We start from the raw sequence: 20,425 nt of genomic DNA on the forward strand, positions 1-20,425 counted from the left end.
GCTCCTTTCCGTCTGTAAAACTGAGAGCTGGAGTTTGGCTGGGGATTTAACTTCCTCCTTCTCTAGCTCGAAGAGACCAATAAGCAAAATAAAATCTCAAAGCTTAACTTTAAAAGTAAACACAACTCACTTTAGAACGATTCCCGTCTCCAAAAATCTGAAAGTATCTTTTCTATAATGGATGAAGTAACTTCCCCAAGGGTAAGTCTCCTGTCCTCTTAGCATTTCTTATTTAAGGAATGGGGGAAAAAAAAAAAAATCAGCCTACTTTTCGAGTGATGCCACACTGTGATTAAAACCATAATCAGGTACTTTTCCAGCAATCCTGCCTGTCCTGTTCACTTAGGAATTCGAGACAAAGCACGACATTTGAAAAAAGCTGAGACTCCAGGCTGAAAGCAACCATCTTTTATGACCCTGGCAGCGAAGAGTTTATGGCACTCGCCATAAAATGCATCCTCCTCCCCACATCCTCCCTGCTAAAGCTTTGCCCCCCCTCCAATAAAGGCAGTCAAGGAGGCAACACCTTCAACCCTCTTATTAGGAGACACGAAGTCTGAAGCCTTCGCTCTCCCTGGCTTCCTACCTGAGCGAGGGAGGGCGGGCTGACGCCTTCTACAGAAAAGATCTTGTTAAACTTTCAACAGAGGGCAACGGGAGGGAAAGCAGAAAGGAAGGAAAGAGAGAAGGAGAGAGAAACAAATGGGGCTTTTTCTAATCTGTGCCGATCAAGGAGAACCTGTAGGGGTCCTTAAGGAGGTTTCAAGGCGTTCCGAGTGATTGGAAAGTAATCACCGTGTCAGCTTCACCTTTCTCATGCAAAGTGGATGTCGTATGCGAGGCGGATCCTGCACAGGTTTTTTTTCTTCTTCTTGGGTTTAGCTGGTTTTTTTTTGTTGTTTTTTTTTTACTTTATTTTCTCCTTGGATTCAGCCGCCCCCAAAGCCCCAGCTGCCGCGGCCGCAGGAGCAGGCGAGGCGGGGGAGCGGAGCCGGCACAGACACCACGCACACTCCAGCCCCGCTCGGCACGGCGCGGCGGAGCCGACCTATTGCAAACCCGGACCAGAGGGCGGCGAGGAGGGGGGGATTTCTCAGGCCCCCCTCTTCAATGGCTTAGATATTTCCTCCCCCTCCTCCTCCTTTATTCCGCGCTCGGATAAACCAATCTCCACCTCTCGGCAAGAAAGTGACGAGCCGCGACCCGTCGGAGGAGCGGAGAACCCCCGGAGACAGCGGCGGCAGCAAAGCCGCCCGGGACATGTGCGAGGGGACGCGGTGATCGCCCGGCCGTGCCCGCACCGAACTCCGCGCACATCGCTCGGCCGGGCGGCGGCGGCGGGCCGCAGGAAGGAGCGGAGCGCAGGGAGGTGGGCAGGCGGATCGCGAAAGTGGAAGCCCGGGGAGCGGAAAGTTGCCGGGCTGCCCGCAGTAAGTTCGGCGCTTCTGCGGAGCGGGGGCGCTTTCCCTTCCGCCGGCCGCCGCCCGGGCGCTCCCCGCGGGGCCCGGGCGATGCTGCCCCGCTCCGCCGGCGCTGCGGCCCCGCCGCGCTCGGGGCCGATGCTGCGGCGAGCAGGGCCCGGCCGGCCGCTGCTCTGAGCCCCGCGGCCCCCGGCCCGCGCTCCGGCCGCCCCGCAGCCGCCACAATGGGGCCGGCGGCCGGCAGCACCGCGCTGCTGCTCTGCTGGCTCAGCGGCTGCTGCGCGGCCATCAGCTCCATGGACATCGAGCGGCCCGGCGACGGCCGCTGCCAGCCCATAGAGATCCCCATGTGCAAGGATATCGGCTACAACATGACGAGGATGCCCAACCTGATGGGGCACGAAAACCAAAGGGAAGCTGCCATTCAGCTGCACGAGTTTGCCCCCTTGGTGGAGTACGGGTGCCACAGCCATCTGAAATTTTTCCTGTGCTCCCTCTACGCCCCGATGTGCACGGAGCAGGTTTCCACCCCGATCCCAGCCTGCAGGGTGATGTGCGAGCAGGCGAGGCTGAAGTGCTCCCCGATCATGGAGCAGTTCAATTTTAAGTGGCCGGACTCGTTGGACTGCAGCAAACTGCCCAAAAAGAACGACCCCAATTACCTGTGCATGGAAGCCCCCAACAACGGGTCGGATGAGCCGCCCAGGGGCTCCAGCATGCTGCCACCCATGTTTCGTCCCCAGCGGCCCAGCAGCGGCCACGATCTGCAGCAGCACAAGGACAGCCTGAGCAGAGCGTCCTGTGAGAACCCCGGCAAGTTCCACCATGTGGAAAAGAGCGCTTCCTGCGCGCCGCTCTGCACGCCAGGGGTTGATGTCTACTGGAGCAGGGATGACAAACAGTTTGCTGTCATTTGGATTGCCATCTGGTCCATCCTGTGCTTCTTCTCCAGCGCTTTCACTGTGCTCACTTTTCTCATAGATCCTCAGCGTTTCAAGTACCCCGAGAGGCCCATTATCTTCCTGTCCATGTGCTACTGCGTCTACTCGGTGGGGTACATCATCCGCCTCTTCTCAGGTGCTGAAAGCATTGCCTGTGACAGGGACAGCGGCCAGCTCTATGTCATCCAGGAGGGGCTGGAGAGCACCGGCTGCACCATTGTGTTCCTGGTTCTCTATTACTTTGGCATGGCCAGCTCCTTGTGGTGGGTGATCCTGACCCTGACTTGGTTTCTGGCCGCTGGGAAGAAGTGGGGGCACGAGGCAATCGAAGCCAACAGCAGCTACTTCCACCTGGCAGCGTGGGCCATCCCAGCTGTGAAGACCATCATGATCCTGGTGATGAGGAGGGTGGCTGGGGACGAGTTGACAGGGCTGTGCTATGTTGGCAGCATGGATGTGAACGCCTTGACGGGGTTTGTGCTCATTCCTTTGGCTTGTTACCTAATCATTGGCACTTCTTTTATTCTTTCTGGCTTTGTGGCCCTTTTTCATATCAGGAGGGTGATGAAAACAGGTGGAGAAAACACCGACAAGTTGGAGAAGCTTATGGTCAGGATTGGTGTCTTCTCAGTCTTGTATACAGTGCCTGCAACTTGCGTGATAGCTTGCTATTTTTATGAGAGACTGAACATGGATTATTGGAAAATTGTGGCAACTCAACAGAAATGCAAGATGAACAATCAGACTAAAAATTTAGACTGCATGATGAATAACTCTATCCCAGCAGTAGAAATTTTTATGGTCAAAATTTTTATGTTATTAGTTGTGGGCATTACTAGTGGCATGTGGATCTGGACTTCCAAGACACTTCAATCCTGGCAAAATGTTTGTAGTCGGAGATTAAAGAAGAGAAGTAGGAGAAAACCCGCAAGTGTTATTACGAGTAGTGGGATCTACAAAAAACCTCAACACCCACAGAAAACTCACCTTGCAAAATATGAATCAACATTACAGCCACCCACCTGTGTGTGACCAGGTTTTAGAAAAGACTGTATCTCACCTCACAGACTTACAAATGTCCACAGTAGCAGTCAGAAATTTAAAAATGAATGGTGCTTTTTTTGTCATTTTAATAAGGCACAAAAATGTATCATGCTGAATTCAGGACCTGGTGAAAAACTGAAGGTAAATGTACTCATGGAAAGGTTTTATGTGAAAGAAATATTGTGAATTAAAACAGTCTGTTCTGTTACTAATTTGTAGTTAAGAGTCACATCCATCCCTCAGATTGAAAAAAAAAAACAAAACCAAACACAACAACCAACACTTATTTAACTTCTTCATGTAGCTGGGCTGGATTTTCTCCAGCTCTCTGAGTAACAAGGTATAGCCAAGTTTTAGGGAGCAGTGGTTTGATTTTAGAAGTGCCCAAGTGAGCATTGTCTCTGCAGGGACAGGAGGAGGCCTATCCTGGGCGAGGATGCTCTCTGGGAAAACACCCTCCGTGCTAACTTTAAAACCCTGCACAGCTCCTCTCAGCCCACTGGGCTTGCAGTGCCTAAAAATAGGCTGGATCTATAATGCTCACCAATATTCTTTCACCAAAAGAGAAACTTCCTGCACCAGACACAAACTTTGTGAATAAGAATAATGTGCAATACATTTTTTTTTCTTACCATGACATGAAAAGAGAAACAAGTATTTTGCTGTACATAAAGACAACAAAAGAAATCTCTTAACAAAAGAACTAAGAGGTCTAGTCCTCAGAAACCCTTTAGTGTTACATTTTGTGGCTTTTTAATGGAAATCAAGCCAATGTTATACACGTTTGGACTGATTTGTGCAAAAAAAAAAGGGGGGGATCAATTCAAAGAGACCCAAAGGGCTTATTGACTCTTTCTATTGTTAAACAAATTCTCACTATGAATAGATCAAGAAGCACTAGATTCTGCAAAGGGAAGCTTTGTATAGAGTGATGCTCTTTACTGTGCTGGGGGTGCACAGTTCTCTGCTGTATATATTTGTAATATACAATTATTTTTCATGCTCCACTATTTTATTAAAAATAAAATATGTTCTTTAGTTTGATAATTTTGTGTGTTCTAAACTTTCTCTGATGTGCTTTGCAGTTAATAAACTTGTTTCCTGGATCATTTGATAAAAGCACACTTTGAATATAATAATTCTTGTTATACTTGCCTGCAAGTATAAATAGAGAGAACAGTAATTTACTCAAAAGAAATTGCAAGGTGAAATAAATGGATTTTGAAGGTGCATATTTCTGTGAGCCTCTGCAACTGAGAAAACGGCATGGGCTTTGGTGATGTAAAAAGCTGCAGCCTGTAGAGCAGGAGCGTGTTTACAAAGCGCTGAGATTACAGCAGTGATCCTCGGTTAACAGCCCTTTCAAATTTGCATAGGCTACGTTCAGCATGTTAAAGATCGCTGCCTCACTTCACACAGCTGGAACACAATTCAGTCTCTACCCTTCGGGGAATTTCCCCCCTTTCTAACACCATTTGTGGAAGGACTTAGGGGACACCGGGACATACAAATGCAGGATTTGAATGCTGCTTCAGGGAAGTTACCTGATGAAGCTCAAACTGTGAATACATTTTCAAGAAGTTTTTAGTGGCGTGTGTTTCTGTGTGAAGCTGAAGTTTTCCCTGCAGTTTTCCAGGTGATGCCAGGCTGGTGATCAGCTGGTGAGGCAGGGATAGAACCTCTCTTTCTCACCAGCTGCTCTAGAAAAGATCCCTTTGTCACGGATCTCATCACGGAGAGAACGGGTCCTAACGGGAGAGTGGGGATCCTTGTGACAGTCATCTTGTGCCTGGGGATTTTCCAACAAAAGGTTCTTTAGTAGTGGTTTGGTTTTTCAGCTTATCTGTGCAGTGTGACAGATAAATTCTTGCCTTTTTGTACTCTTTTGAAGTGTTCCCAGCAGTGACGAGGAACTTGAGTGGCAAAAATGATCTTACAGCTATTATCAATAATCTTCATGTCTAAAGTGCACATAGATAAAGCAGTTTTGATACAAAATTCATCTTTTGAGGAAGTGAAAAGATCTTTTTTCTCTTTTGTGCCACTGTTTGACACAGGGCTTTGAGATGCCCTGGAAGTTAATCCTGTCAGAGGACACTGTGCTGCAGCCAAAGTAGGACATTACACTAAACAAATCCACTTGTGAAACTACTGAACTAATGCCTATGCATCTGTGTATGCTCCAGCTAGACCAATGGCACTAGATCCTGAGAAATACAGAGTTTTAAAATCACCTGCGTGTTGCAGACTGCTGCAGGAGCCTTCAGGTGTGTGTCACCTGAGGGAATTCACATCTGACAGAATGGCCAGTGCTGGCTTCAGCAGGACAGGTTTGTTCAGGGAATGTCCCAGGCTTCTCTCCAGCCTGCATCAGTCACTGCAAGAAACACCTCACTGTTCTGTGGGCTATAGAATATTACTTTATTGTTGATGATGAATTTCTACAGCCTGCTCTCAGGATTCTGGAAGAGAAAAAGGTGCAGATAGGTGTTGAGCAGTGGCTGAGCTCCTGCTGCCATTCTGAGTTTGTCCAGTTGTCAGCTTGGGCCCTTCATTGTCACCAGGGCAGAGCTGCACCTTTTCCTATGAGAGTGACAAATGATGCTTGGCTGGAGGCATCGTGGAACAAATAGATTCTTGCTAAACTGTAAACCAAGTATTCAGATTTTATTTATGCTTGCAGTTATTCAGGAACTATTCGGGGAGGTTACTGGTAAGCAAATGAGATTGCTCAAGTGCATAATGATGCTGATTCTTTACATCAGGACTAGTACACTGTAAATGCAGCAGAATGTAATGATTGGCTTTTTTTGAGAACATCTTAAGAATTAATTAATTCAGAAATTGTACTTCTTGCTGTCCCATAGTTCCTAACAGTCTTAACAATTTAATACTGAAGTTGCTACTTAAGGAATTGGAAGCTTATTACTGTTAAAGGAAAGTGATATACTTATTTTCAAAACAATTAATTTAATACAGTTATTAATAATCAACACAAATTTGTATTCTTGTCTTAGAAGGCTATCATATTAGTTAAATGATAATAATACTAAAAATCATTAAAGGCAACATCTCAAAAAATTAAACTTCTTTGTTTTTCACAGTAATTTTATATTTTAGTGAAATCGTGTTTGAATTTTTATTTGTTAAAATTTATAGGATTTTTCTTTACTTCCAAGGCCCAGTAGGTATTTGCTTATCTCAGAGTTTTAGGAAAAGTATCTGTATGTGGTTAGTTTAACAATCCAGTCACTCCATGGGAAACTTGTTGAGGAAGAAATGTCCAGTGGCATTTATCAGATAAAAGTTATAAAAGAAATGCATTCTGTTGGTGTGTACGTACACCAAGTCAAGAACCAGATGTTTGCCACAGGCTTGTGAGCAGGCAAAAGAAAGGCAGAAAGCTCCTTTTTCTGGCAAAGGTAGCTTGGTAGGACAGTGTGATTTACTGGGGAGAGATTAATGAGGCAAGAGTATGAGATCAGCAGGGGAAAATGGGATTCAGGGCAAAACCCCACAAAATTCTAATTACAATGGTAAAACTCTTGTTTCTCAGTGAAATGCTGATGCTCCTCATAACCAGAAAAATAATTAAGCTGAGCAGTTGCAGGTTTAGACCTGACATGTTGGGACACCCCGAGCTGTGCAGTGCAGGCACCACGGCTGAGAGGATGTGAGGGGCTCAGCCCAGGAATGTTCAGATCCCTTATCAGGCTCTGCCCAAACAGCATTTCATGTGTCTGTTATTATGCAGCCATTATTCACATCTGGCTGTCATCCCTGGCTGCAGAGAGCAGGAGCAGCTGTGTCTGACACACACCCTGCTCCCCCAGCCCTGAGCACCCCGGGCTGCCAGGGGAAGGCTCTGCAGAGATGGGATACTCCTGCTCAGGTGGGCTTGTGATGGCAGGTGGTCTCCAGCAACAGATGGCCTCAAAGGACGAGCCCCAGTGCGTTTCAGTTTAAAACATTTACACATTTCTTTAAAAAAATCTGAAATGTTATCCTCGTGTAATGTTTTTAAGTATTTCAGACAGAGTAGCCAAGTTATTAACAGTGACAGATGATAAATCAGGGCATCCTTTAAAAGGTGGGTGATGGTGATTATGTGGTCTTGGAGCTTGCTTTGATCAGAAGTGACAGCCCTGCAAGGTCTGTGCCACTCAATCCCCCCTGAAGGGAGATCAGCACCTGTTTGCACTTTGAGGCTCCTCTACCTCCCACTGCCTTCCAGCACTATTTCATCTTTTTTAACACACTTGATGTTGATTAGCTTTAAGCAAAGGCATTATTCATTTACAAAACACTCCTTGATGGAGCTGGCTCTGAACTGTATTTCAGTGGCAGTGTTTGTGCTGTAACAGGTCAGGAGGTATCAGCATCCCCATTACAGGAGCTTTATTTTCAGGGAGCCCCAAGTTACAATCAGTCGGAGTGCTAATATTAGCCTGCTTTCCATGTTTTTTTTGTCCAGACAATGGTACATGTTGCCCTTGGATCTGTTCAGCTCTAGCCTGCTGCATCTTCACATGTTTATCCAGCAGAGACACAGGATCAGCTCAGTGAAACAAACAGGTCCTGCTTTGGTAGATGCCCTTTCAGCTCAGTAAATACTGCTCAGACAGCTTTAGGTCTTGCTTGGGAAGTGGAATGGATATTTCCAGAAACAGCACAACAGGGCTTTGATTCACCAGGGGCTGTACAAATCACAGAATGAGTGCCCATGGTTATTGCAGCTTGTGGAGCAGGATTTGGGATGGGCAGATGTGAATTCCTGGGCAGGCAGCAGGGTGGGATCAGGCAGTCCCAGTGCTCTGAGAACAGATGTGGCTCCTGGGGCCAGCTCTGCCTTTCCTGTGGTGCAAAGTGAAAGCTTTGGGGAGCCGGACATCAAAGGCAGGACGGGGCGACCCTTGTGTGTGTTTGTGGGGCATTGTTTAAAGAGGAATTCCTTCAGTTTGTTGTCACTAGTTTTTTCCTTCCATTCTTCAAGATCTCCTCATAGATCTGCTCCACTGAAGTCAATGGGTGTCCAGCTAAATTCAGTGTATGCTTTGAATCAAACTTCCTATCTCGGGGAAAGCATGAGCTACAGGAAAAGTCGTTATTTTGATTTTTTTTTTCCCACATCAGAGCATCTTTTGAAAATCCTGATGTGACATAAATTCATGATATAGGAAAAAGTATCAGTGAATGAAACAATTTCAATTATATTTTCAAAATGTGCTGCTGTGTTAGTATGGACAAAGCCCAGTATGTCACAAAAGCACCTGTCCCTTCAAAATGAAATTCAGAAATACTGGATGTTGATAATGTTGGAATGAAGGTTTATTTTTGTATTTTGTTTTAGCATATTTTGGCTTTTTGAGAACACATAGTTCTTGCAAGACGCTCAGTATTAATAAATGTGCATTTCCTGCTGGCGAGGCAGCTCCCCAGAGGTTCTCCAGCCAGTTCCCATCCTTGCTGCTGCTGGTGCCTCTCTCAGGGCTCAGAGCTGCAGCATGCCCGGAGCTAACGAGGAGCTGCAGTGTGCAGTGGCCCTCATTCCTCCTCCCCTCCCTGAGCAGCACCTCCGTTCCCCTTCCCCTCTCCTCCGGTGCTGAGCAGGCTTTCATCATCTGCATGTGCCCGCTCCCCTTCCCCTCCTCTCGAGTGATGCCTCCTCAGTCTCTAATCTGCCCACACACAGCTCTCTGTGCTACTGGCCAGGACCTGCCGCTGCTTTGAGCTTTTTTTGTTCCACACAAACGAAAAGAGATTTCAAAACTTGTGTTTTATCTTTCTTTTTTGGGTAAAGACTGTGGTAAGAAGCAGAGATTCAAAGTTCTGGGCTACCAAAGGTGCTGATGAACACAGGAGACTGTCAAGAAGAGACTGCCAGTTCTGAGCAGGTGCCTGAAACTTGAAAATACTCTTTTGTGGAACAGAGACATTGTTTGCTTCTGTCTTGTGTATTTGTTATTTTATAGCTCCTTTATCTGAGACTAATGTCTGTGTGAAATAAAAAACAGGAAAGGGACAAAGAACATTTGACCAGTTGATAAGACAGGGGGAAAACAGCCCCCACCTTCCACTCCAAAGCTCTTAGCCTGCGGAGAGCTTTGTATGCCTCAGAGTTGGTTTTCCCAGCTATACCCAGCTGCTCTGGCAGGAACATTCCAGCTGCCCTCAGCCTGGCTCCTCATCTCCTGAGCTGCTCCCAGCTCCAGCGGGGCTGCTCTGACAACTGCATCACAAGGAGAGGGATTGTGACTCCTAATGTTCTATAAACAAATTCCAGACCTGGCCCGTGGTCACCGCAGTAATTTGATAACATTGGAGTCGTGGCATTGACATCTGGGCCTTTGACACTCTTTCAGTTGTGCCATTTTCCTTCCTTTTAAGATTTTAGTGGTCAAAATAATTTTATTTCATATTGACAACATTTTGTCTTGTAAATGGATTTTTAAAGGACAGACTTCTATTGGGGTTTAACACCTTTAATTACTGTGGGTGTTGGGGGTAGTTTTAATTATGCAATCTTTTTTTCTTTTTGAAATTACATTAAAGAACCTTTTTGTTCTTTAGGACCCTGATTTTAACAATGAGATATGACAGTTTCCTTAGACTTCTCATCCTTTTGCAGCAATCTTGATGCAGCCTTTTTGTTTCTTTAATAAGCCTTTCTTGTTGACATAAGACATGTTAGTAACGTTTTCGTAAGTTATTAATTGACAATTAGTAGAGAATAGAAACCAAGCTACATATCTACCTACACTTTTTATTTTGGAATGAATGGATTCAATTTGAAGCCAGGTAAAAATGCTATTTAATCAAGTATAGGCATGGTGTATAGGCAAGTTTAAGGACAGAACACTGCACCAAATAAATCTGAATTGTGGGATTTGGAAGATCAAGTATCACTCTAGATTGTTTTGTGCTCGCAAATCCTTTTAGGTGTTTTTACTAATTTCCCTGTTAGCAGTTCTGCAGTTGAGTGGCAGGATAATACAGCCCTGTGAGCAGGGTGCAGTAGGACCACTGTGCGTCCTCATGGCAATTCCAGGCAAGAGGTGCAGCCAGTTTGTGGAACAGCACTTGTGCTGAGGCTTTGGGATCTTCATTCCCAGCTCAGGGATTTTTGGGAGCTCTCTAAAACGTGGCTTGCTCTTTCCCCTCTTTTACATCTTTATGTGAAGCCATCCAGAGCTGAGCTCTGCGTTCCAGGGGCCATGGAACAGACCAGCAGATATGCTTTGTTGGGCCTCAGCCTGTCACAAGCAAAGAATCATCCAGTTAATTTCATTAGGAAGGGTGTTTCAGCTGACTTTCAGCTTAGCTACTCTGGAGCAGCTCTTGAGATGTTGAAATCTTCACTGAAACACACAACTAGGACTCTGCAAGGGCAGGGGGTGCCCCCCATCACCCAGGGACAGTGCAAACTGTGCTGCTCAGCATCTGGGAGGTGTCTGACCAAACAGAGGCTCTTGGGCTGTAGGGAGCAGTTGTGTGCTGAGGTAGGAACAGCAAGAGTGCACCAAATTTTATGTTTCTTTTCACACTCTGTAATAGCTCTTCAAGGACCTCCTTTGCATATCTAACAAGGAGAACTGTGGGAAAGAGACTTCTGAATCCTGAGTGCTGTAGGGTTGTCTTTGATAGCGACTTTCACAAGAATGTAAACACTGACTGAGTGTGTCTGTGTGGAGTGAGGCAAAACTGCAATCTGTGAGCTCCTCCAGAAAAGACAGGAGAAGGAAAGCTGAGCACAGGTAGTAAACAGGCTAAAGATCCTGAGAACAGAGCCGCAGGAGAGGAGGAAGGAGAAAATGCCTCAAGGGAGTTGGCATTGTTTAAGTTCTGTGGCTAGAGATGCACAAACTCAACTGCTTATTTTTGCACATTAATCTAATCCGGTGCCCAGGAGTTTGGTTTCCATTGCACTGCTCTGAGCTCTCCTCACAGACACAGAAAGGCATTCAGGTTTTGATTCCACGCTTCCCTGGTTATCCTGGGTAACTGCATCAGTATTTGGAGTGGAATCATTCTCTAGCTCTATGCACAGTATCTTACACAATTAGAAGAGTATCACAACTTTTGATAAACTGAAGTTACCAATGTATGGGTTTTGAAACAAATCACAATGCAGTGGCAAGAGAAGGTTTGAAGAATAATCAAATTCAGAATTCCAGCCATTACTGGTTTTGTTAATTAACTTATCTGGGGCAACAGGTTCTTCTGCATATTTCTTTGACAATTCCACCCTTAGAGCCCACAGAACCTGGACGGTGAAGGGGTGTATTGCACAGCTCTTTGATCAGTTTTGAAAACTCCTGAAAGCCCTTCATTTGCAGGATATGATAAAACCAAGTTTAAGGCAGAAGGAGGCATGTCCTTTACTCCTATTTTTAACTTCCAAATTTGACTTCGCAGGGACTGGCTCCCAGAAGCAGTGGAGGGTTTAATACCATGGTGTCAGTGACAGCTTTTGTGTTTGTCTGTGTTTTGGGACCAGTGGGAAGTGATCCTGGAGGCAGAAGCTCAAGTCTTGGTTTGGCAGCCCTGTCAATGTCCCTCTCCTGCAAGGGACCCTCTGTGACTGCTGTTCCACCTCCGAGTGCTGCTGGGGCCTCGAGCATCAAAGAGCTGCTGTTTGAAATGCAGCCCTAAGCAAACTCTCCGTGTCTGCAGCAGAACTGGGCATGCAGGAGACTGATGTTCTGCTCCCCTGTTTGATGTGTTTAACACTACAGACATATCTACAACTTGGCATTTAAAAACAGCAACCAAAACAAACAAGTTGGGCTCATTTACATAACAAAAAGCTCCTTGGCCTTGCAGGAGGTTCCTTTGAAATGTACGATTGTTTCTGGCACTGACAGAGAGGACCTGCCTGGTCTGGAGCTCAACCTCTGGTTCCATACATGCACCAAAAGGCAACTTTTCAGTAAATGAGACCTCTTCCTTCCACAACGTTTAAACAACCAGACCAAAACCAAACCCAAAGCTGCAGGGGCTCCACTGTTATCTATTTTTTCCTAAAGTAGTCTTTTTGAAGCACTAGTGCCAGCTTTGCAGCTGATTTTAACAAGTACAGAATCTGCTTGTGACTGATGTAGAGGTGTACAATTCATACCACAGCTCCACAGTAACCCTGGGTCACTGCAGTGAGGGCTTCAGGGCTTGTTTTCTCATTTTATCTAGTCAAAACCACACAGGACTCTAATAGCTGTAGTCTGTGAGTAGTGTCGTAAATGTAAATGATGAAGTACCCTTTTCTATCATCACAATCTGGCAACACATAAAACTCTCACCATGGGAATATTGAGCATGTTGATATTTCAAGCCAGTAAATCATATTTCAGGGCAGGCTTAATCTTTTGGACTTGTGCTTTAAATGTACAAGCAGCACTTCCAGAACCCGTGTAGTCAGGTGGTTTTTGGTTTTTTGGGTTTTTTGGTTTTTTTGGTTTTTTTACAGGGAAGATCTCTCCTTTTCATTTTGATTATTTACAGAAGTAATGTCTGAAGACAACAAAAGCAATCAGCAAAATGAATCCCCATGTTAATTAGAGCTGTTCATGTTAGGAAAGGAATGGCTGCCTTCTATTTGTTTTGTGTGTTCCTGTGGGATGAGTGACACATGATTAATGTGTTAGTGGTGTATCCCAGACCTCTGACAGAATAGAAACTGAGTACAGTGAAAGTGACAATAGAGGAATCCCTTAAAATATATTGCGGCACTCTGGTGCAGAACAGAACAGAACCACAGATCAGGAACTAAAATAAACCCTCACATTTCATGGGTTTGAGTCTGCTATCCTAGACCTTGATATGGCTCCTGTTAGTGTAATACCTGACCCCCTGAAACCATGGAGTTTGTTAACTCAAATACTGGCACCAGAGCTGTACAGCCTGTCACAGATGGTGTCCTGAAAGGCACCAGGGTGGGGAGAACTGTTCCCAGCTGGTGGGGCAGGAAGGTGTAGATACAGCACAGCTCTGGATACAGCACAGCTCTGGATACAGCACAGCTTTGGGATACAGCACAGCTCTGGATAGACCACAGCTCTGGATACAGCACAGCTCTGGATACACCACAGCCCTGGATACAGCACAGCTTTGGGATACAGCACAGCTTTGGGATACAGCACAGCTTTGGGATACAGCACAGCTCTGGATACAGCACAGCTTTGGATAGAGCACAGCTTTGGGATACAGCACAGCTCTGGATACACCACAGCCCTTGATACAGCACAGCTTTGGGATACAGCACAGCTTTGGGATACAGCACAGCTCTGGATACAGCACAGCTTTGGGATACAGCACAGCTTTGGGATACAGCACAGCTCTGGATACAGCACAGCTTTGGGATACACCACAGCTCTGGATACAGCACAGCTCTGGATACAGCACAGCTTTGGGATAGAGCACAGCTCTGGATACAGCACAGCCTTTGGGATACAGCACAGCTTTGGGATACAGCACAGCTCTGGATACAGCACAGCTCTGGATACAGCACAGCTTTGGTATACACCACAGCTTTGGGATACACCACAGCTTTGGGATACAGCACAGCTCTGGGATACACCACAGCTCTGGATAGAGCACAGCTTGGATACACCACAGCCCTTGATAGAGCACAGCTTTGGGATACACCACAGCTCTGGATACAGCACAGCTCTGGATACAGCACAGCTTTGGGATACACCACAGCTCTGGATACAGCACAGCTTTGGGATACAGCACAGCTCTGGATACACCACAGCTCTGGATACAGCACAGCTTTGGGATACAGCACAGCTTTGGATAGAGCACAGCTCTGGATAGACCAGGATTTGCCAGTTATTGCTGAGACGGAATTGCACAAGGGCAGGAGGGCAGAGATGCCCCTTGGCACCCATCACCCCCACCCATGGCAGCAGTGCTGGAGCAATGTCAGTCATGAGGGGCAATTAAAGCACTGTAATAACTGCACAGGATGTGTCACCCTTGCCTGCAGCTTTAGCATCATCTCAGCTCACACCCTTCCCCTCCTTGTGCTCCACCCAAGCTTGGGTTTCCTTCACCCACTCACTCCTTTCCGTGGTGGCTCAGAGAGCCTCCCACCTTCTGCTGCCTTTCCTCCAGTAATGACTGCTCTGTACATAATGAGTGAATTAATCAGTGCCAGCTCTAATCAATACTCTGATCTGTTGCCAACTGACCATGCAGGGAGGATAAAGGGCAGGCCCCAAGTGCACCACACAAGGTGAGCAAACCCAAAGAGCTGGGCATGTTCACAGTGAGGAACCCTGGGGCCAGCTGGGCTGCCTGCCGGGCTGAGTGGGGGTGGTGTCAGAAGCAGGGGGTGTTTTCCATCCTGAAGCTAAAGAAGAGGTAAAATGAAACAAGTTCAGTGAGTGTATAGCAGAGAGCATAGCTTAGGACAGGACCTTGAGGTGGGTTTTTCACCTGGTGGTTTAGGATTTACAGCTCTCCCCAATGGGCTTCATTTCCCACTCATCATTATGTGCTTCAAAGTGCATTTTCTGGGCCTCCAAGAGTGAACACTGACCTCATTCGAGGGAATATTACTTATGTTTTCTATTCTTTTTCTGTAAAACATAGATTTCTTTTGGGCTTTGATGGATTAAGAGAGCAATATCTCTTCTTTTCATCATTCTTAATAATGAATAATAAAAATTCTCAACATCATCTATGTTCTAAGAAGCTGAGCACTTCACACAAGTATTTGTTAAACAAGATTTTTCTAGCAGGTAATTTTTTGTTGGTTTTATCTACATTAATATTTCATCTGCCAGGTGATTGCTCAATTAATGGGGCATTATGCAGTCCACATAAATAATACTGGGTTTCAACTGCATTGAGGAAAGAAAAAAAGAGAAAGGTAAAGAGGTAACCAAAGCATATTCAACGGATGAAAATCTTCATTGGTTTTGTAGGAGATTCCCCCATTTCATCACCTGAACATTTCACTCCAAAGCCTTTAAGTGAATTTTTCATGTGGTTTACTTTGAAAGTAGACACAAATTGCACAGAATCTTCTGCTATTTTTTCCCCTGGCTCACTGATTTCCACAATAAATGCACCAGTTGAACAGTTCAATGAATAATGGGCTTTTAACTGCCAGAACTCCATGCAGCTGGGGCTGTGAGAGGTGAGCAGGATGATTGTCCCCACTTGGTGCATCGCCACTGTAATGAAAGCTCAGTGCAAGAGTCTGCTTTCAGTCACAGCCCTGTGTTACTGCATCTCATCAGCACCTGGAAGGCTCTTTTGCAATTAATGATTTTGCATAAGCATCAATAATTGTCCTGTGATGGACAGGAAGATGCAGCTCTGGTTTGCTAAGGCTGGGTAACAGAAATCATCACCTGGCTCCATTTCCATTTTTTCTTTCTTTAACCAGAATGTTAACTTTTCAGTTGGTTTTTTTTTTCTTTTTAGCTCTTACAGAGGAAGGTCTCCTCATATCCAAGTTGCGATCTCCACATTGCTTTCTGATGATTGCCTAGAAACTTTGATGCTTCTTCTTTTTCTTTCATCCTTATCAACCTTTGGGTGAACAACCTGAATTTTATTTTTGCCTTGTTCTTCCTCCATGGACCATCACATCCAAGTTGCATGTGATGGCTTCCCCTTCTGCTCACAGAGCACAGCTACAATCCTTCTTTTCTGCCCTGGATCGTGGGTGAAATGCAGATTCCTCATGGTGTGTCTGGGTAGGTAGAACCTCTTTGTGCCACACCAGTGAACTCCACCTTATCTCAGTTTGCTCATCCCCATGTTCCTGCGGGGATTATCTCCCTGTGTCTGGCCTGGATGGTGCTGTGGCACTGTGTGCTCTGTGCTCCCTCTCAAGGTGCCTCCTCTCCACCACTTCAAACACTCCCCAGCCCTTTGTGGATTCTGTTACCCACACCCTTCACTCACCAGCTGGGTGTCATATTCACAGCTGCTCCTTTGGATGGCACCTTTATCACTTAATTATTATTTTCCAGCTAAGCCCTTTTGGCTTTGTTTGTATTACCTCTGTGAGCAGGTGGAGCATCTCTGAGACATCTCCCAGGTGATTGCATTGTAATCCCTGCCATACCCTGAAAACCTCTGCTCTGCCGTGCTGTCTGTACAAAACCAGCATTAGCTCAACGCCTGGGGGAGTGGGATTGCCTCTTGTTGTGAGGGCCAGTATCAGTGGCCAGCTTTCATGTGGCTTTCCTGCCCCTCATCTTCCAGAAAGTCCCTGGGAGAGAACCTTTGGGGTTTCTTATGTGCGGGGTCACTGCTACGTGGGTTCTGATCCATCACCAAGGCTCATGAGCACAACTGCAGTGAAAATTATGCATCATTATAATTGCTCAGGGTGACCGTGTGACAAGTGCATTGTGTTTTTTAAGCTGGGCAATCAAATCTTCAGGTTCAGGATATCAGCTGACTGTCCTTTGGTTGTGAAAGAATTATTGTATCACTTGTACCCAGCCTTACAAAACCAGTCAGGTGCATCCTTTCCTTTCTGGCTCCCTCTAAAGTATTCACTGTGTTTCTGAGTCATAGCCACACTCCATCACATTAAATGCTTTTTCAGAAGTGACAGCCTCTAATAGCTCTTCCCCTGTTGTCCCACCCTGGGCCCCAGTTGAATCTGTGAGTTTTAAAAACACTTTGAAAATCCCACCCTTTGCCATGGGACTTTAATCCTGTTCACGTATAGGGAAACAAACCCTTAGATATGATTCAAATATGAACTACCAAAACCTGTAAAAATGCTCACAGCTGTGTGAGTCTTAAGGTTTTGTTCCCTCTTGATTAAATATTTGGGGTTTTTGCTTAACATTCATTAATGCCAAAAAAGGCTTTGATCTTTCTTCCATGAGGGCGTGGAATCTGCCTTTTGTTAGCCAGCACTGAGGCTAAACAGGTACTGAATCACTTCTGATTGCACAGCCAAACCTCTCCAGCAGAAGAAAGATATTTTGTTTACTTACCTAGATCTGCACTAACAGTCAGGTGCAATTTATTTATCAAGGTATAAAATTCGACAGAGAGTGCTCGATGCAGCCCCCAAGGTGGCAGGGTAAGCACCCAGGATAAAGAGCTCCATAGGTAAGGGAGAGCCACTGATTTACTAGGAGCAGAAAACAATTCAAGAAGACAATTGAGAGGAAACTTATCTTGCCTTTGTGGAGCCACAGATGTGCACTGGAAGGCTCTGAGTCAAGTTCTGTTGAAACAAGCTCTTTCTGAAGTCCTGTAGGTAAGAACTGCTTCTTTTAGTGCCTGCCTTAGCACATGTGTTTTCCAAATTAATTTCATTTTTTCCCTATAGTTAAAATGAGGTTATTAATGCAAAGATACCTCACTGATTCAACCTCTGAGTTAAAATCAGAAAAAGTCAGCAAATGCTGGTGTTACCATAGCAGGACCTGTGAACTCTTCAGCCTCACTTCTGTGCTCTGGGGCTCTGCTGGATTCAGGGCAGCTCCAGCTGCTCCCAGGCAGAGCACATTGGTTTGTGGCAGGAGCTGTGCCATAGCTGCAGTGTGTGCAGGGAGCAGGGCAGAGCAGTTCCTGGGCTGCTTTTGAGAAATGAGATTTGGATGGAGTCACACAGGAAATGGCAGAGGCTCCAAGTGCCTGTGTGGATGTTCTGGGTGTTTAACAGGCTGCTGATCCTTGCTGGCAAGCATCACTGTAAATGGCTTTGATTAATCTGTTTCCTGGATCACTCTGTAAGAGTCAGCAAGGCACACATGATGTACCTTACGGGGGTGATACCCTGCCAAAAGCCTCGTGCACAAACGTGTATCTCACACATGCAGCAGGGGGAGAACAGCGAATGGACCCTTCTGAGAGCAGGGCTTTAAAGGGTTTTCTCCTTGTAACACTGCAAAGAACTTGGGAAGTGATTCAGGACTGACCCCCTCTGGTACAGCCTGAGTCCCCAGGGGGGTTAGTCTGAGGTTTTCTGATTACACTCTGGAACAGGGACAGAATGATTCTGTCCTTGAAAATATTCTGGAAGTGCTGAGTGCCCGTCCTGTCCCCCCACTCCAGGCACAGATCAGATGTGTTCAGATACACAAGCTGTAAGATTCAATGTTCCTTTGTCCAAAATCATGAGCACAGAGAAGTGATACCAGTGTAGACAAATGCCTCTTTCCAGCCCCTCTGCATTGCTGCTCAGCATTTTCACACGGGTCCCTGCAACACTCCCCAGGCCAGGAATGATGAATATTTGTGCTTATTTATTCTGGTTTTGTTTGTGCTGCACAGGGCTCCTGTGGCAGGACAGAATCAATGCAATCAGCCCATACAATGGAGGCCACTCGAGGAGCTGAGCTCACCCACCCTGACACAGGCACTCAGCTCGCACACTGCTCTAACAGAGAAAGGGATCTGGAGCTCACCAGGAGCAAAGCTCAGTATCACATCCAGCAGGCCCATTCAAACCCCCAGAAGAGGATGCTATCTAAATTCCGGAGACTCTCAAGCAGGCTTGTTGAATGCTGTGCATGCAAACAGCCCTTTGATGATACAGTCCCTGCACTGAGGGAAGGGAACCGCAGCTCTTGAGTCACTTGCAAGTTCTTCAAACAAAGCTTTTTTTCTTTTTTCTTTTTTTTGCCTCCACGCACTGTTACCCTGTGGTTCTGTGTCCTGTTAGAGCAGATTGCAGAAATTCTCACTCCCTTATTCTTGGCCCCTTTATTATTTTCCTCTGAATCACTGCTTTATTTTGGTTGTGTCCCAAAGCAGAACTGTGACATTTTCTGGTTTAAAAATAGCAACTGAGGGGAAAAAAGTAGAAGCAAGGTTTGTTTTTCATTGGTTTTTCTTTCAAAATTGCCGCAAGGTCTGGTGGAGAGCGCAGCCTTGCAAACACTGAATCAGCAGAAGGGCACAGATGGTGATCTGAGATGAGCACAGGAACTGTGGCTGCTGCAAGGGAAAGCAGGAACCTCTTCTGCTGGGCTTGTGGCTGTGGAGCAGAAATGCAGATGCATGCGTGGCCTTGTGCTGCCATGTTTGGCAATTGCCCTCTTTGGGCTGCTTTGGGACACCAGAGGTTTTCAGTAATGGTTTTAAGAATTGTTTCAGTGGATCATTGCCATTGGTACCTTCTGCTACGGTGAGTAGCTGTGAACAATACTCCAATAACTCAGCAGCAAGAATTTAAGGGTGTAGAAAGGCTGAGGAAAGGGTTGTAGAAGGGAAGGTTAAGAAATAGGTAATGCCTGAAAAAATAAAAGGGAGTAGGGTGATTATGGATCAGAAATAAAGGGAGTAAAGAAACAATTTCCCTTCACATTCCAGATAGCTATACAGGGATATGGATATAAATATGTTTAATCTCCTGCTACCATTCACATTGTAGCAGCACCTCTGAGTTTCAGTTCTGTCTCAAGACATCTGTGTGCTAACACAGACCAAAAAGACTCTCCCTGCCCTAAATAATTTTTTCTGACTAGTACAATGTGATATTAGCAGGGCTTTGCAGCCACAAGAATCAGCTGTAAAAGGATGTTAAATCTAGGCCACTGCAAAAGAATCTAGTGAAAAAAGGGGAGGGATGGAAAAGGAAGGAAAGGGAAACAGTCAAGATTATCACTGGGAAAATATGTCCCACTTTTGAGGGTTTTCCTCCTTGTACGCTGCTCAGAAAAGGGCACAGGTGAGGTTGAACAACAGCACAAAAAATGGCACCAGGACAGCATGAAAAACCTCAGCCAAAGGTTTGTGAGAGCATCCCTGTGGCAGCGCTGCAGACAGAAGTGTTCACTGGCATTAGGGGTGATGAAAGGCAGAGCTTGTCCTGCCTGACAGAGGGAACAAAGTGAGTGCACCAAAACCTGCTGTCCTGCTCGCTGATGGCAGCACAAAACAGGACCTGGCAGCAGCAGCCTCTGCTGTGTGAGTTACAGAGGTGTGAGGATGGGAACAAACACAGCCTGACCCATGGGGCTGAGCGCTGTGACAGATCCCCTCAGGCAGGGACAGACAGGGAGCTCACCCAGGGAGCTGGGGTCAGCTCTG

The 20,425-nt window shown here is 46.1% G+C and overlaps 2 protein-coding genes across 2 annotated transcripts; both read left to right on the top strand.

Moving 5' to 3' along the window:
- The first annotated feature begins 499 nt into the window (after positions 1-499).
- LOC115909647 lies at positions 500-1,598 on the top strand. Its single transcript, XM_030959140.1, has 2 exons — positions 500-856; positions 934-1,598. Exons 1-2 carry the CDS (start codon positions 817-819, stop codon positions 1,596-1,598), a joined length of 705 nt encoding a protein of 234 aa, XP_030815000.1. The 5' UTR covers positions 500-816.
- A 2-nt stretch (positions 1,599-1,600) lies between these two features.
- FZD10 (frizzled class receptor 10) lies at positions 1,601-4,453 on the top strand. Its single transcript, XM_030959153.1, has one exon. It carries the CDS (start codon positions 1,646-1,648, stop codon positions 3,392-3,394), a length of 1,749 nt encoding a protein of 582 aa, XP_030815013.1. The 5' UTR covers positions 1,601-1,645; the 3' UTR covers positions 3,395-4,453.
- The last annotated feature ends 15,972 nt before the right edge of the window (positions 4,454-20,425 follow it).

This window comes from Camarhynchus parvulus, chromosome 15, assembly GCF_901933205.1.
Source record: "Camarhynchus parvulus chromosome 15, STF_HiC, whole genome shotgun sequence".
Taxonomy (NCBI): Eukaryota; Metazoa; Chordata; class Aves; order Passeriformes; family Thraupidae; genus Camarhynchus; species Camarhynchus parvulus.

Excerpts from the sequence above, each read along its gene's own strand:
- LOC115909647 (XM_030959140.1), top strand. The coding sequence starts at position 817 with ATGCAAAGTGGATGTCGTATGCGAGGCGGATCCTGCACAG. Across the intron at positions 857-933 it reads GCGAGGCGGATCCTGCACAG|CCGCCCCCAAAGCCCCAGCT; the intron begins GTTTTTTTTCTT and ends CCTTGGATTCAG.
- FZD10 (XM_030959153.1), top strand. The coding sequence starts at position 1,646 with ATGGGGCCGGCGGCCGGCAGCACCGCGCTGCTGCTCTGCTGGCTCAGC.